General features: G+C 39.0%; 1 protein-coding gene across 2 annotated transcripts in view; it reads right to left on the bottom strand.

Annotated features, from left to right (window-relative positions):
- ccdc88ab (coiled-coil domain containing 88Ab) overlaps window positions 1-18,358 on the bottom strand; it is a 78,876-nt gene that overhangs the window by 48,831 nt on the left and 11,687 nt on the right. For both annotated transcript variants that reach the window (XM_073834346.1, XM_073834348.1), the window contains exons 3-8: window positions 15,166-15,274; window positions 6,883-6,952; window positions 3,742-3,800; window positions 3,567-3,650; window positions 3,354-3,494; window positions 1,405-1,556 (exon numbers count right to left, since the gene is read on the bottom strand). In XM_073834346.1, the coding sequence (XP_073690447.1) occupies window positions 1,405-1,556; window positions 3,354-3,494; window positions 3,567-3,650; window positions 3,742-3,800; window positions 6,883-6,952; window positions 15,166-15,274 (615 nt within the window). The remainder of the gene's footprint in view (window positions 1-1,404; window positions 1,557-3,353; window positions 3,495-3,566; window positions 3,651-3,741; window positions 3,801-6,882; window positions 6,953-15,165; window positions 15,275-18,358) is intronic.

Genomic DNA, 18,358 nt, shown 5'->3' with positions numbered 1-18,358 from the left:
AGCCATGGCCTCATTCAAGATCTGCAGATTCATCCTGAACGGGCCGCATATGAGACAGAGGGCTTCTAATACAGCCACTGCAGCACACACGTGTTTTAATGCTCATAAATATCTCTCTCCTCCTCTTACTGAAATGACTCCTTTGAGACACAAATTCATTCATTTGCGACCCTGGACCACAAAACCACTCATAAGGGTCATTTTTTAAAACTGATTACGTATTTACACATAAATAAGCTTCCGTCGATGTATGGTTTGTTAGGATAGGACGATATTTGGCTGAGATCCAACTATTTGAAAATCTGCAATCTGAGGGTGCAAAAAATCTAAATATTGAGAAAATAGCCTTTAAAGTTGTCCAAATGAAGTTCTTAGCAATGCATATTACTAATCAAAAATTAAGTTTTGATATATTTACAGTAGGAAATTTACAAAATATCTTCATGAAACATGATCTTTACTTAATATCCTAATGATTTTTTGGCATAAAAGAAACATTGATCATTTTGACCCATACAATGTATTTTTGGCTACTGCTACAAATATACCTGTGCCACACTTATACATTTTTAACATCACTTTTCACTAAAGAACCGCTGTCCGTCCCACATAAGTGGTTTAGACTTTCTCACATTATGAGAAAAATCACAACTTTTCTTCTAAACATGATTTCTGCACTTTCAGTGAGCAAACATCACCCAACCAGTCAGTGTTTATATCTGCAGTCTCCCTGTACAAATGTCTTGTGCATGTAAAGAGTTGTTTATTTAATCATTAAATCAGTCAAACTTGGATTTTCTGAGTTGCGTTTATCTTCACTACAGCAGTGATCATCAAATCACCACACTGCGACACATACTGCACTTTTTCTGATTCACGCTCTTTATGACTTCCGCATTCACCTGGATTAACGTTGAACATTGTTCACTGCGGTTGTGTGATTGTGTTAGACAGCATTGCTTTATTATTACAGTATCTTGATGTAAATGATTCAACAGGGCTTTTGTCAAAGAGTGACCAGCAGGTCAACGCAGCAGTAAAGATAACATCTGTGACGTCATTTACAGTCATAAACTGTGGCTGTTTCTCATGCTCTCCAGGAGTCTGAAAGTTAGTCTGAGAGAACAACAACAAACAAAAACTAGCTTCACAAAGTATATAATGCTGTCAGATCCATATCAGGAGCTTTAGCAGCAGACGAACAGCTGAACTCAATCACACTGCATTAGATGAGCTGCTCAAATGGATTCCAGTAAAAGGGCAGTGATGCACCTGAGAGCAACTTCCCCTGCTCCACAGCACTTCCTCTAACGGCCGCCGGCTCGCTATTGTCTCCGGACAGAGGGGAAGCTGAATTATTGATAGAGCAGTAAAAGCAGGATCAGACGGATGACAGATACTCACAGCTCCTGCCGCAGGCGTCTGATCTTGGCTTTGGCGTCGGCCAGCTCCACCGACAGATGCTGCACGCTCTCTGTGCGTCTCATGTTGGGAGACTCGCTGGGCGACGGGGCCACGTGTCCGCAGTCCCGCTCCAGAGTCAGAGACACGATCATCTGATGACACAACACACACAGAGCATCATGGGTATTAATGCAGAATATATCAGAGTGTGTGAGTGTCTCTCATCTGGGAACATCCTGCTTCACTCTCCACTACGTTATAAAGGGCATCAAGAACTCGTTTTGTATCCTACTGTAATGCTGACACAATGTCATGATTCTCCTTGCAGTTTTCCAGTCTTTGATTCAATATCAATTGATCTGGTGATAATTCAGCTACAGTGCTAGTCAATTTTTATCACAGCTAAAAGAATCTTGACTAAATTGATGTCACGCCACATTAAAGAGCATCAAAACTGTGTTTAGAGTTGAGGTCAAAAGTTTCAGAATATGCAAAATGGTAATAATTTTAGCAAAATGAGAGATCATAAAAAAAATGCATGTTTTGGTTTATTTAGTACTGACTCACATGAAATATGTTTACATATAGTCCACAAGAGAAAATAATAGTTGAATTTATAAAAAGTCGACATCCCCTTGATTGTTAATACTGTGTTGTTTCCTGAATGATCCACAGCTGGGTTTTTTTGTTTAGTGATGGTTGTTCATGAGTCCCTTGTTTGTCCTGAACAGTTAAACTGTCTGCTGTTCTTCAGCTCCCACAAATTCTTAGGTTTTCCAGCATTTTTGTGTATTTGAACCCTTTCCAACAATGACTGTATGATTTTGAGATCCATCTTTTCACACTGAGGACAACTGAGGGACTCATATGCAACTATTACAGAAGGTTCAAACACTCACTGATGCTCCAGAAGAAAAATACATGCAATAAGAACCGGGGGTGAAAACTTTTGTACAGAATGGAGATGAATGAAAATTTTTCTGATTTTGCCTAAATATATATATTTTTTCATGTAGTACTGCCCTTCAGAAGCTACAGAAGATACTTAAATTTTTCCCAGAAGACAAAATAAGTTAAATTTACCCTGGTCTTCAAATTCAAAAGTTTTCACCCCTGGCTCTTAATGCGTGGTTTTTCCTTCTGGAGCATCAGTGAGTGTTTGAACCTTCTGTAATAGTTGCATATGAGTCCCTCAGTTGTCCTCAGTGTGAAAAGATGCATCTCAAAGCATACAGTCATTGTTGGAAAGGGGTCAAATACACAAAAACGCTGAAAAACCTAAGAATTTGTGGGAGCTGAAGAACAGCAGACAGTTTAACTGTTCAGGACAAACAAGGGACTCATGAACAACTATCACTAAACAAACAAAACACAGCTCAGTATTAAGAATCAAGGGGGTGTAAACTTTTGAACAGGGTCATTTGTATAAATTCAACTATTATTTTCTTACTATATGTAAACATCTTTTATGTGAAATATCTTACTCAGGTCAGTACTAAATAAACAATAACATGAATTTTGTACGATCCCTCTTATTTTGGCAAAATAATTACAATTTTGCAGATTCTGAAAGGGGGGTGTAAACTTTTGACCTTAACGGTTTTGTTAGAATTTTGTCAGAAAATGTACAAAATTTTAAAGCTGAGACTTTATTTCAAATCAGAAGTAACAAAGATTATTGTGATTATTGGATAGTAGGAGGCAAACTAATAATGTTTAGTGAATATTTCTTCAAGCATCAACTCAAAACAGCACTAAACAGACTGATCCTTGTGATTCAAGAATATACCAGTTTCCATTACCCAATATCCAATACTCGGTTACATTTGAGGGATGGATATACTGTCAACCCAGCTTTAATAAAATAGCCTGTGTGTTGATGATGTTGAATGTGTGCATTCATTAACCACAGCAGTGTGTGTGTGTGTGTGTGTGTGTGTGTGTGTTACATCAGCATGTTGGTCTCTTTCGTCTACGAGGCGCTTGAGGTTAAAGGTCAGCTGTCTGAAGACGGCGTCTTTATCGTGCGGGATGGACTCGCTCTCCTCCACACACTGAAGGTCAAACACGTTCTCCTGGTTATGGGTCACCTGCACACACACACACAGGGGGTCAGAGGTCAGGGGTCAATGGCTGCGCTCATGATGTCATGTGACACACACCTCCTGAATGTGAGCAGCGATGGCTGCCTGTGTGTCAAGGTCCAGCATCTGGATCCGGTCGATGTATTCCTCCTTCCTGTTGCACTGAAACACGCACGCAGAGAAAGAGCAGTGTGTGAAGAGCAGGCAGTCATAAACACTGATCATGTGACCCATGTGAGTGAGTGTGTGTCACCTGTACAGCACAGCCCAGCAGCAGCAGCAGGATCTTCCTCATCTCCTCCAGTCCTTGCTCTGAAAACACACACACATTCAGATGACCCCTGACTCATGATGAGCTCTTTAACACACTACAGTGAAGCTGTGACACATGGCTGAGGTTCATTGTGTGTGCACTGTGTATTCCTGACAGGAAATGCAGGCTCAAACGGACAATGAACACTTCCTGTGCACGACATCCTGTGAGCAACCTGAGGACTCATGCGATCCACACGGTGACATCATCAGGCGGACGACTCTCACGGTAGAGTAAGACACTCTCGCTTTCACACGTGTTTCTGTCCAGACGTTCTGCTGAACTGCATGTGCCCACAGTTACACTTACACCTGAATTCTACCCTCTCTGAGTGGAAAAGTTTTGTCCAAATCTGCATGCGTTGTTGTACATTCCTGAACCAGGGTTTGTACAGAAACTGTAAAATAAAATTCCTAAGAAAACTTTTTTGGTTTGCAAGGACTAAAATCCGAGATCCCACTTATCAAACAATATTATGATTATCTTTCAAATTCTAATAAATAAACGAATACAACAAACTGATATTAATAAAGTGCAGCACATGCAGTAACATTTGAACAGATACTATGGCAAAGTTACCGCTTTTCTTATTCGTAGCTATTTTTTTTTTTCATGAATATATGATTGACCTGAAGAATGAAAGCTGTATCATACACTTGGAAAATGATGAGCTATATCACGCTCACAGACACTATGGGTATCAATATTTATATATGAACTAACAATGACAGTAAAAATAGGTTCAAATAAAGTATCAAAACCAAATGATTATATGGTTTTACAAAACAACAATGTAATATGCCTAGACACAATATGAACATAGGCAACTTAAGTGTATTATAGCAAATGCCTGCAGATAATTTTAATATTTGGTAGAGATGCTCCGATCAGCATTTTTGGGGCCGATCACCGATTACCGATCGCTGCCGATCACAGAATGGCAGGGGAATGGGAATCTTTGATCTATAATCTAGCAGAGTTTGCACCTTTTGTAGAAATGAAACTAACTCTAAATTAACTATATTGAAAAAACTGTAGAAATAGGCTACAGTCCAGATCTTGAAGAACCACCATTAGGGTTGTAGACGATAGTATCATGTATCGACGATAGTTAGAGATATCTCCAGTTGCTGATGCTTTTGACGATAGCAAGACGATTATTATTATTATCCGTCAAAAAGGCGCCTAACTTTAGAGTTGGTTCTAGGATGCTTCAGAAAGTTGCCGCAGTATAAACACACGCATAGAGTGGCCACATCTCCTTAACACGCCGCATGGGGAAGAGATGTATTCATCATACAGTGTAGATAGATAAACTGATTATAACGGGAGTGCACCTCGCACTAGACTAGGCTACACTAGTTAGTGATGAAGTTCTTTGATAATGTAAATGTTCTTTGCTTGTTTTTTGTAGCTGCTTTTTAAGATGATGTAAGGATTATATTATCCAGCATTGCAGTCATTAGGATAAAGGTAGTAAAATGTGGTTTAGGCTGAATTAAATATGATATATGAGAATCCGTCTGTATATAGGAAACATAAACATTCACCTCAGTAACATCTGTATGCGTTAACTAGAATTACAATGCGATAAAATGGCGCTAAACATACGCACATGAATTACACGCGCACCGTTTCTCCTCACTCTATATGAACTGAACTACAGCATGAACTGATGATAAAGATCAGACATACAGCGGTAACATTATTGTAATATGACTGGTATAGAAAGATACATTCATTTACATTCAGGCACGCACATTTACCGCTCCCTGAAGACAGCAGAGAATGAAACCGAAAGTAAACTTGAACTTCTCGGGCAAAACTACAGTCGGCGCTCTGTACACGCACAACTACGTCACATGCCCAATAACAAGACTACCCTTACAAAGCGAATAAGGAATTTAGTACATAGAGATTATTAAATAAATTAGCACGATAGTATCAGTGATCTCACAGGCTGACGATAAGACGATATGAAAATTGAGCATATCGCCCAACACTAGTCTTTATCGGACACTTTGAAAAACTTCCAGACGGGAGAACTCATGCTGCCACTGCTAAGCTCCGCTCTTCTGTCGTTTACCTGTGCGCCGTGCTGCACGTGTGGAAAAGTCGCGCGAGTAATTTACGTCAAGTGATCGGCTTATTTGCTTTTTCGCTTTTGGGGTTCACCGATCAAGCCATTTTTAGCCAATATCGGCCAATCATGATCGGTGGCCGATCAATCGGAGCGTCACTAATGTTTGGCAACATGCAACCACAGAGCAAGGGTTTAAACTTATTTTGAAATTGTGATCTACAACTATTTAGAAATATGTTGACGTATTCTCCTGTGTTGGCATAGATTATAAATGTGCGCTGCCAAACGCTAGGTAAAATGACGCTGTATTTTTTTATCAGACGCACTGCATTAGCAATTCTCCATGAAAAGGTAGTTTTGGCTATTTTCAAGCGCTTTCAGGACTTAAATTTCAAAAAGTCAAATTCAGGCACTTTAAGCACCTTGTACGAACCCTGCTGAACACATAGTGAAGACTGACTCAGAAGAGGAGAAATTGTTGAAATAGTTGAAGTTGTTATTTATGTTTTCTTTCCGCACAAAAAGTATTCTCATAGCTTCATAACGTCACAGTTCAAAAACTGATGTCACATGGACTATTTTACTGATGTTCTCACAACCTTTCTCTGTCTTTTACGTGTCAATTGTGTTGCTGTCCATGCAGGGTGAACTAACTCTCAGATTTCATTAAAAAATATCTTAATTTGTGTTCTGAAGACGAATAAAGGTCTTACGGGTTTGTAATGTCACGAGGGTGAGTAATTAATGATAGAATTTTCATTCATTTTTGGGTGAACTATCCCTTTAAGAGACAGGTAGGATTTAGTATACAGCGAAAATCAAAAGGGATTTAATGATTCCGATTTTTTAATAAATCTGTTGTCAAATCTAAGCAGTGACGCTGATAGACTTTGGTTGGTAACACAGCTGAGTGAAAGAGTGATGAAGAGTGTCTGAAGATGGGATATCAGCTGTGTTTTCCTCAGGTGAGTCTGCAGTGAGGATGAGGAGAGACGTACCGCTGAGAGGAGTCCTGCCCAGAACCAGCACATCAGGAAGTGACATCACCACCAGCTGCTGCAGTGCTTCCTGAAACACAGCAGAGGGTCAGAGTCACAGGTGTAACTAACACACACACACACACACACACACACACACACACACACACACACACACACCTGAGCATGTGTGCAGTCAAGTACATGATGACCGCTGGAGATTTACAGCTGAGGAACCAAACCAACATTAACACTTCCCTCCTGGACCTGAGAGGAACCACTGCACACGCCACAGGACACACGTGTTTCACATGTGCAAACCTAGGTGATCATCACGTCCTGAGATCAGCGTCAGACTGTGATTCTCACACACGCCTGCAGTCAGATATCAGGAAAGTTCAGAAACTCATTTCAACAATCAGCACCGCAGGAAGTGTTACTCTGTAAACGTCATCAGTCATGAGATCAGTTTCAGCTCTACTGGAGAAAGTATTGTCACTATTCAAATCAATCTAGTTCAAGAGTTGAGAGAGGTGCGGTATCCAAAGTTCTAGCTATTGGAGGACCTCAGGGCTCAGTTCTCGGTCCACTTCTCTTCTCTGTCTACATGGCATCACTAGGTTCTGTCATTCAGAAACATGGCTTTTCATATCACTGCTATAGTGATGAAACTCAGCTCTACCTCTCATTGCATCCATCTCAGCTTGTCTAACAGACATTTCTTGCTGGATGAAGGACCGTCATCTTCAACTGCTTGTGTTTCCATCAAACCCATCGTTTCATCACAATTTCACCATCCAGTTCTCAATCATAGCTCCTTCAAAAACAGCCAGAAACCTTGGAGCTGTAATTGATGACCAGCTGACTTTCTCACACCACATTGTTAAAACTGCCCAGTCCTGCAGATTTGCTTTATTCAACATCAGGAAGATCAGGCCCTTTCTTTCAGAACGTGGTTCACACTCGTATCTCATTCTCTTGTTGTGTCCAGCCAGTTCTATCAAACCTCATCAATTGATCCATAATGCAGCTGCAAGATTCATTTTTAATGAGCCGAAAAGAACGCAGGTCACACCTCTCTTCATCAATTAGCACTGGCTACCAATAGCTGCTCGCATAAAATTCAAGGCATTGATGTTTGCCTACAAAACCACCACTGGCTCTGCATCCCTTTACCTAAATTCATTTCTTCAGACTTATGTGCCTCTAGAAGCTTGTGTTCTGCAAGTCAACATCACATTATTGTGGCATCCCAAAGAGCACAAAATCACTTTCAGGGACTTTTACAGTAAATGTACCCTTCTGGTGGAATGACCTGCCCAACTCAATCCCAACAGCGGAGTCCTTAGCCATCTTCAAGAATCGGCTAAAAACACAACTCCTCCATCTTTATTTGACCCTCCAACTCTAGCCCTCTCTATTCTATTTTCATTCTAAAAAAAAATCTCTATTCTATCTTTTTTTTATTTATTATACAATTAACAAATTTCTTTTCTGTTTTCTTTTTATTTACTATATAATTTAAAAAAAACTTGCTACATATACTGCATTAAGCTCTCTCCACTGCACAATCAATCTCCTATTTACACTCTCTCTACACTTTGCTTATGAAAGCATTTGTGAGATACGTCTGTGATGCATTACTCAATGTTGCAAAAACACCTAGAAACCTTTGACGTTCCCCTCAGCGCAAACACACTGTAGAGCCCTGTCAGTGACATTAAATCCATATTATTACTAAATATTTAGTGTCTTTTAACCCTATACTAAACAGTGGGAAGGAACCCAGACAGAAATGAAGAAACCAGGCTCGATCAGGGCTCTTCAGGTCTAAATGAATGGACATGCTGTGATAGTGATTCCAGGCTGCATCACAGATCAGTGTGTTTGTGGACTGACAGTATTGAAGATTCAGCACTAGCTGCTTGAGCATTAGTTTGAGTCTCTGGAGGAGAAACTCCTGTAACCGTCCCGTCAGTGCTGCTGCTAGATTAACTAATAATAGTCTGATCAGTGCTTAAGAACAGCCCTAATCAGTGTGAGAGCTCACGTTCACACGTGTGTGAGACACTCATTATCAGTCCACACACACACACACACACTCTCTCTCACACACACACACACACAGGACAAGAGCCACTTGTGCGCTGCAGCTGTGTGCCAATCACATGTGTTTCCATGGCAACACCACCGCATTCACACACTCAATCTGAAGAACAACACCATGATCATCCCGGTGCACGAGCAGATCACATCCATAAGCCTAATGGTGTTTCTACTGTACAAACTGTGTTTTCTATCCCCTAAACCAGGGGTGTCAAACTCCAGTCATGGAGGGCCGCAGCCCTGCAGAGTTTAGATGCAACTCTAATTAAACACACCTGATTCAACTAATCAATCCTTCAGGCTTAACTGAAAACTGCATAGTATGTGTGTTGGAGCAGCGTTGGAACTGAGTTTGACACCCCTCACACAAAACTATAGTCATTCCTAGATTAACAAAACACTTCATTCTGTCTGATTTATAAGCTTGTTTCCTTATGGAGACCAAAAAATGTCGCCACAAGGACAAAATGGACTGGCGACATTTGACTCTGGAGTCAGAGAGGCCAAGAAAAAAAAGAAAAAAAAGAAATCTTTTTACTTCATAAAACAATGCCCTACAGTATTGCAGCACATCAAAGCAGTCAAATAGAGGCTTCGGGCCAATTTTCATGTCATAGTTCAGACGAGGGCTGGGCATCGGGTCTGTTTTATTTTTATATTTTAGACATCCATCAATTACGGTGAAGAAAAACAAATGCTGCAGTGGTGGAAACAACATGAGACTTCACTTTCGAGGCCGGCTCAAGTGGCGTTTAGTGTCCTTCAGCGCAGCTGGAAGAGATCCGCGTTCAAGCACACGTAATAGACTGAAACTTACCACAAAGCACCGGCAAAAATAAATAACAATGAATGTGTCGGGGGGAAAGAGTAAGGACATATTTGAATTATTTATTAATAAACTAGTGGATTCAAAGATCCTGACTCGCAACCTCCTTTTTGGACATGCCTTTAGAGAGAAATGCATCTTTACAGATTACATAATAAAACAGTTTTTGTTTTCAATTCATTTAATTAAGTAATAATTTACAGCTTTCTATAGACATATTTAGTATGTGTGTGAGTTTTGGTTCATTTTTGTGACGTGCTTCTGTTCAAGAATGAGACGGCAGAAAACACTTAATGTTTGTTTTCTTTATTTTATAAAAGCACTGTTTGTAACGTTTTGTTGTGTGCACACAAATACAATTTAAAATTGCTTCCACTGAAAAAAAAAAATGCAAGTGATTGTGTTGGAGCCTACATTGTCCTGAAAAGCGGCTTTAGCTTCCACTCTCTGCACAAACCATTGGATATGCGCCTAATAGCACACATTTACCTAGGTTTAGTGTAGGGCTGCAACGATTCGTCGACGTTGTCGACAAAAATCGATAATAGAAATAGTCGACAATGAATTTCATTGTCGATGTTGTCGCCAGACAACCGAGTGAGGCATCTTTCTGCCGAGAGTCGCACATACGCAGCTTCTATGCTGAGCGATAACATACAGAAATGGCGGCGTCCAACGCAGCAGCTGCGCGTACCAAAACACGCCCGTTTCACACATACTCCGTCTGCAGTGCGTTTTTTTTTTTTTCCACACCCATGTTAACGGATTAGAACGTTCACAATGTACGGACTGCAAACGCGTTCTGTGTGAAAGCAAAACGAGTCTGTGCTTCTTCTGCACCGCATACGTAACGCACACGGACTGTAGACGCACTGCAGACTGAGTATGTATGAAACAGGAGTAAAGTTTGGGAGCATTTTAGCCTGCTACGGCGAATTAAAATATTACCTGCATGGTTTGTAAAGCAGTCCTTGCGCATCACGGCAGCACCTCTGTGATGCACGAACATTTAAAGAGAAAGCACGTCGGACAGTTGAATGAAACGGAGTTTGGCTGGCCTCGGTAAGATTTAAATAACATGGAAGCCAATACGTTTTGTTTTGGATATACATTTTTGTTTACTGTTTTATTGCTGCTGATGGTTTACAGGAAGAAAATGTTTACTTGATTTTAATTTATTTTTTCTTATAAAACAAATGTGCCTGTCCATTAAAAAAATTATAGAGTTTCTTAATTTATGCATTTATGTCTGTACTGACCGAGCACTGTGCCTAATTGGTTTTAGACAGGGCATTTTTATTTACTTTTAGTATGAATTGGCCTATCAGCAGCAAAATATGCATTTTTTATTGAAGTACCCCCTTCTTTCTTGTGTTTACTATGATTTTCCACATAATTAAAGCAATCTCATGCTAAATTTGAGAAAAATTTAATAATTATCCGATTAGTCGACTAATCGTTTCAATAGTCGGTGACTAGTCGACTATTAAAATAGTCGTTAGTTGCAGCCCTAGTTTAGTGTTAAACTAACATTGTTTCATACTTGAACTGTTTTATATCTATAGATTTTATTTTAGGCAAGATGATTTGAGAAGGCAAACTGGTCAAACAGACTATGATCAGTCTTCCGCTGGGCTCTGTTCATTAAAAAAAAAAAAAAAAAAAAGTATAAAAAAGTGCTCCTATTACGCTAGTTTAAAGGTTATTAATATTGTTTTATGAATCTTCTAAAACAGGTTTACATGGCTGCAAGGTCAAAAAAACACTTTAGTTTTCTCCAAAAATAGATTTAATTTGACTTCATTTCTAAATGATTCGTAAATGTGAAGCAGTTCGAAGAATAAACCCCTCCTTTTCGTGAGCCTCACTGCTGTGATTGGTCAGACGGTGCAGTCCTGCATGATTGGGCTACTGCGTACACAGTGTGTCGGAAACGAAAAGCTTATTGCCATAACTGAATGACAGACCTGGAGACTTGAGAGAATACACAGAACAGATGGTATAGATTGTACCTTACCAATTCAAGCCGGAGTCTGATGATGAAATGGTTGAAGTGGCTGATCGATAAAAAAAAAAAAAAAAAAAGGACACAGTGTCTAACAGAAAAAGATTCGAAAGATTCGAATTCCTAACAACTTATTTAAGCTATAGTGAGCCGACTCTTTTTTTGATAGACAATAACTTTATTTATCGTGCACTTTTGGCTTCACAACTTTGCAGGTCTATGTTCACATACAGCTACATGACACACCGCATGAAAGGTTACTTTTGAAAAAGCATAATAGGAGCACTTTAATGAATAAAAAATGCTCCAAACGTTTTTCTAAATTAACAATAAAAAACGAAACTAAATATAACCACTTTGCCATTGCATACAAAAGTGAACTATTTTAACAGCTGAAACAGTAGTGTAAGTAGTTTTGGGAAAAGGGGGAAAAAGACGGGCTCGGGTCGGACCCAGGCCGAGAATTCTGATCATCTGTTGGACAAGGTCACTAGTCTTAGTTCATAGAGATCTCACAAAGTTCTGTTATAATCAATAAAGCTCTCTAAACGACACAATCAATCTTTTATTTACATCGCGTCTGCACTTAGTCATAAGATGTTTCACAAGCTCGCCAAACGCCACTTAATAAAAAACGTTCCGGAGTGAGTTCTGACAAACTGTTTCTAATTGTTGGAAATCAACAGATATGTCTGTGATTGGCTAAATTCGCTCAACGTTGCAAAAACACGTTGGATAGTTTGCCAGATCTTCAATTGCTTTTGCTTTCATTGGAGGGAATGTAGCACCATCTAGCACAAGCGGACCTGAGCTTGGCTGAGCGCTCCAGTTACAGCGGGGCTGACATCCGGACTCCATGACGAACCACACGGGGGCCAATATTACTAGACTTGTGGGACATTTGGTTCTTCTAATGTAGGGAATAGCGGGTACACACTCTCACTCACACAGACGTGCAGCTACACGCTGGGGTCAGTCATTATCTCAGCAGCTGCTACGAGAGGAACGCAGCACACACACCTCATCTACAGGACCATCACTGAACAAACACTCATAGTTCAGTCTAGGGCTGGGCGATATGGCAAAAAATAAAAAATAAAATTAATATCAGTCGATACCGATAATTATCACGATAAATATCAAATCTTTATATCTATCAATTTTAAAGGCAGATTTTTACTCCTGAATGAAAGAAAATTAAATGGTTTGTCAGAACATGACAAATACTTTCCAAACAATGATCAATTGAGGTGGAATACAGATTAGAATATTACTAGTAAAATCAACATCAACAGAATACAATATTATTCATATTAATAGAATATATTAAAGGTTTTTATATAAAAAAAATAAGAACTGTAATAAGATACAACACTTGTAACATGGCTTTGACTGTAAATGCAAATCCAGTTAAAGTGATTTTTAAGTATATTTATCATTCAACAAAAATAAGAATAGACAAGTTTTTTCAGCTTGCCAATCCATTTGTGCGGCTGATTTAACACATTTTGTAAAATGTTTTAGCTGTCTGACAATATAAATAAAAAAATAATGGCTCAGGGCTCTACGCTTACTTTTCTTGCTAGGAGCACTTGTGCTCCTAAATTAAAAAATGTAGGAGTACAGTCATTCGAAACAATCAAAACTCTGATAAAAAATTAGCCTTCCTATTACGAGGTCATATTTGAGGTGATTTACAGGGGAATTTTGTTTTGTTTTTAATCTTTGTTTTTACCTTTTCATACGTTTATGAGGCTCAGAGGTGACATGAGTGCAATAAAAATCATAAATTCATGTTGAGATTAATGTTTTAGATATAAAATTTTGAATACAGAAATATACATGATTTAAATAACTGACCAGATCTGCCAGCAGGTGGCAGCAAGACACTGATTTAATTACTGAATCGTATCATTCATATGATTGTTCGAACGGATGGTTCATTCGGGAATAAAGCAAGTGACTCTCTGTTTGATTGGGAAATTGAATCATTTCACTAGATTTCATTCCTAAACGAAACACCGCTGTGTTTGAGTGGAGATGCGCAGCGGCTCAGCTGTGACTTGTTTCAGATTACTTTTGACGATGAAATAGAGCAGAATCAGCCATAGTGTTATAGTCAGACAATGTAGGTCACTTAATAATAACTTCTTGTTTATTTAGCTGCTGTATTAAATCAGTACCTCATTTACAAACTCCCTTAAAAATGATGAAAAGCTGTCACTCATCTTAGTTTGCGTTTGCGATATCACAAAGCTCTACTATTAACAACGACGCTCTCTTTACTGCACAGTCAGTCTCTTATATACACTCTCTCTACACTTTATTTATGAAAGGATTGGTGAGATATGTTTGTGATACATTACTCAATGTTGCAAAAGCACGTAGAAACCTTTGAAGCTCCGCTGAGCGCAAACGCAAATATGCCGGTCAGTCTCAAATGTCAGTGAAACGGTCGCAGTGTAGAGCCCTGCGGCTGTAAACCAAATACTGCGTGCGGCATCCGGAAGTGCAGGCTGCAAAATGCCTGCGCAGCGTTACGCATAGTGTGTAAACATTGAGTGCTTATCGAACTGTCATTGTCGTTTTATCGAAAACTATATCGTGATAATTATCGTTATCGAATTATCGCCCAGCCCTAGTTCAGTCTGATGCTCACTCGAAGGCTCACATACAGCACAGGAGTCACGTACAGCACTGATCTGAGATCTGCTGATGAAGCTCATTATCTGTGAACTGAAGTCCTGCATGAGCTCAGACACAAACACACCATCCGCTCTGAACTATACCACTGTACATCCTGTATAATGAGAGCAGTTTGATGTGCAGCAGACAGACAGACTCAAAACAACAGAAACAACTACAGCCTCAAACAACAAAAGCCCCTTTCACACATGCAGTCTCTTCTGGTAAATTACCTTTAAGAGATCATGTGGAAACAGGAATTTTTCAAAAATACGGGGATATTAAATTCCGGCAATTTACCGCTATGAGAAGTTGTAACATTACCAGTAAATTACCGTTAATCTGTGTGAACGCACAACACATTTAGCAGTACGAGTTCAGACCGTGCCGACATAAGACGCTCACTCTGAGCCAATCGTAACATCCTGACACAGATGACGCTGTAGTTCAGATTGTGCTCATCTACTACCATCTCTCTGGGCCAAAAGCAGCTGCTTGAATGTGAATGTTTGACACAAAAACAAAAGCACTGACGGTGTATACCTCTCCACGTTTACAAACACAGCACCGCAACCATATTTACACGCAGGATTGAACGTAAAAATGCAATGATGCTAATAACCATTAGAAATATGAATTTCTAACGCAAGCTGTTGGTGCAGATGTTGAGAGAGCGGCTCACCTGATAGCAGGACTTGATCTGCTGCACGAGGACGGACAGGTTCTGGATGCGCAGCGTCGGATCGTTGTTGACTTTCCTGTGGGCTCTCTGGACGCTGGCCTTTGGGTTTCTGTCAGATCAAACAACACAGACGTTCTGCTGGTCAGCAATTCTCACTTTCACCAGTCTACGGACATTTTTGCTTTATATTTTTTAACAATGTATTTACATTTTTCATCAAATGATAAGGTTTTCCTCACTAAAATAATGGTCTTTTTTAACAAAAAGAAAATCTGCAATAAGCTGTAATGACAGGTATAATATATATATATTCTTCATCATGTTAGAGTAATCAGCTGAGCATCAGACTCTCACCTGCCACATCCAGTCTTACTCTCATTAAAACTTACTCCTCCTCTGAACAACAAACCCACAGTAGTGAGCAGAAGGGAAGTCCAGAGACTATATTTGATCTTAAAAGACCCAACAAGTTTGATTAAACCATCAAAATATGAGGAACATGTTATATTGGAAAGAGGAAAACACTAACTGATTAAATTATTTATTTAAAACAAGCCAAACTACAGCTTATCATGGAACATGGGTTCATTTTACTAAAAACTAATACAGAGAAAAACAAACACTTAGACCACAATATAATTAGTTATGAATATTTCATTGAATCTGACTATCAGCAAGTGCCATCCTCAATGACAACAACCTTCAATGAACACATGGAGCACATACAAATGCTTTACACTTACTCTCCAAACACACAACTACACAACACACTTAGAAAACCTTCATCAGCATAACACAGGGTTCCCACTCTGAGCCGAATGTCAAACTCCCCGACTGTCACCAACTGAAAAGCTGAATTTCCATGACCTGAACTGAAAAACAGAGCACTGAGCTGACAAAAACCAGCCACAGACAGTATTTTAAATCTATTTATTTGCAAGCTTTCCTTACTTGTATTTTTTTTTTTTTTTTGTGCTTTTACCCATTAAATGCACTTTGGTATTTTTCTGTACTATTTCTACAGAAATTGATTTATGGTTGTTGAGCTTTCCGGTGTTTAATGCTCTAAAGGATTTTCTTCAAGACTCTTTTTATTTCTCCACATTTAGTTTTTGCTTTTCTGTCTACTTTTAACACCCAGTCTTTGAACTGGTCATTTTGTAGCCAAAGCTCTTGATTTTCCTGGCATGTTTACATTAGTTAACAGCTACAGCGTGATGACTGCATTCATCTTTAGTCAAGCGGGAAGGGAATAAAATGGTGCTGACAAATAGCCTAATCCTAACAATAGGCAAAATGTGTGAAACATGTCGAAAACAAGAAAAAAAAAAAAAAACAATATAGAAAAATGTCATTTTGATAAATGGAAACAAAAAAAACGGCAAACAAAAATCCCTGATATTCCATGACTGAGAAAAAATAAATGAACAAAATTCCCTGACGTTCAATGTCTGCAAATGGAATAGACCTTTTAAAATTCCATGATATTCCAGAAATTCTATGACCCCTGGAAACCCTGAAAACACCGGTATATTTGAATAAAGGTCCAAGATATCAGTCTCCTAGCAGAGACATTACTACTGTACATTTACAGCTCTCAATAACACAAAAACAACCAGTATTAACTTCCTCTTCATAACTCTTTGTTGTTTGATCTCTGAGTCATTTATTTGAGTCACTGCGGCACTGATATATGAACACTATATAAACTCAACACACATCTAGATGTGAACACAGTGCCTTGCGAAATTATTCATACCCCTTCATTTTTTTTCACATTTTGTTATGTTGCTGCCTTATGTTAAACTACTATAAATTACTTTTTTCCACATCAATCTACACTCCCTACTCCATAATGACAAAGCAAAAAACAGGTTTTTAACATTTGTGCAAATTTATTAAAAATAAAAAACTGAAAAGATCCTGTTGCATAAGTATTCATACCCTTTTCTGGGACACTCGAAATGTATCTCAGGAGCATTCATATTGCTTCTAGATGTTCCTACACTTGGAGTGGAGTTAAACTGTGGCAAATTCATTTGAATGAGCCTGATTTAGAAAGACACACACCTCTCAGAAAAGGTCTAACAGCTGAAAATGCATATCAGAGCAAAAACCAAGATAACTGCCTGTAGAGCTCAGTGACAGACTTGCGTTAAGGCGATGATCTAGGGAAGAGTTCAGAAACAAATCTGCTGCATTGAAGGTTGACAGAAGCATTCTCCATAATGGAAGACGACTGGAACAACTAGGACTCTAGAAAATGTCCAAGCTGACAGAGATGGAGAGGTGAAAAGGTGAGGCAAAGAATGGCAGATAATTGCCAAATGCAGATGTGCAAAGATGCTCACATCAGACCCAAAAAGACTTGAGGCTGTAAAGGTGCTTCAACTATGGACTGAGTTAAGGGTATGAATACTTATGCAGTGTACTTATTTCAGTGTTTTATTTTTAATACATTTGTCAAATTTGCAAATCTGTTTTTTGCTTTGCCATTATTATGGTGTATGGAGTGTAAATTGATGTGGGGAAAAAATAATTTAAAGCAGTATAACATAATGCTGCAACTAAACGTGAAAAAAAATGAAGGGGTATGAATACTTTTGCAACTCACTGTATCTACAGCAAAGCACCACACATTAAAGACACATCACATGACTTTCTGATCTCAAACACCATGTGTGGTAAAAATCACTGTGCAAATACACTTGACTTTGTAGTTCTGAACACATTCTTACCAGTGATGCGCGGGTTGATCTGAAATGAGCGGGTGCCTGCGGTTACGAGTCATCCAAAAATATTTTTAATGATATTCGGGTCGCGGTCGGTCGGGTCGTTTGAAATAAAGATGCCAATTAAACCTTGGTAATTTATATAGTACTAGACACACTTTTTTATGAAATACATAGACCTACACTTTATTGGCTGAATGATATTTACCTTTTGAATGTTGAGTGTTATTAACTGTTGAATAAATGCTGACGCAGGACAAAATGCCTGATTCCCAACACGTTGAACTGAGCAATGCTGTACCATTTTAATAGGCTAATTGTAACGCATATAGCTCAGTAATGTCAGCTTTATGTATTTTCTGAGAGGGGGTGGGATTTCTGTTGGGAAAGTCAGGGAGAGACGCACACTTCGATTAGACTGGATAAACACACGCAGCATCAATCGTTAAGAAAATGGTATT

The sequence above is a fragment of the Garra rufa genome, chromosome 2 (assembly GCF_049309525.1).
Source record: "Garra rufa chromosome 2, GarRuf1.0, whole genome shotgun sequence".
Lineage (NCBI taxonomy): Eukaryota > Metazoa > Chordata > Actinopteri > Cypriniformes > Cyprinidae > Garra > Garra rufa.
The sequence above is the reverse complement of the archived record's forward strand: the minus strand, read 5'-3'. Positions and strand labels throughout refer to the sequence as shown.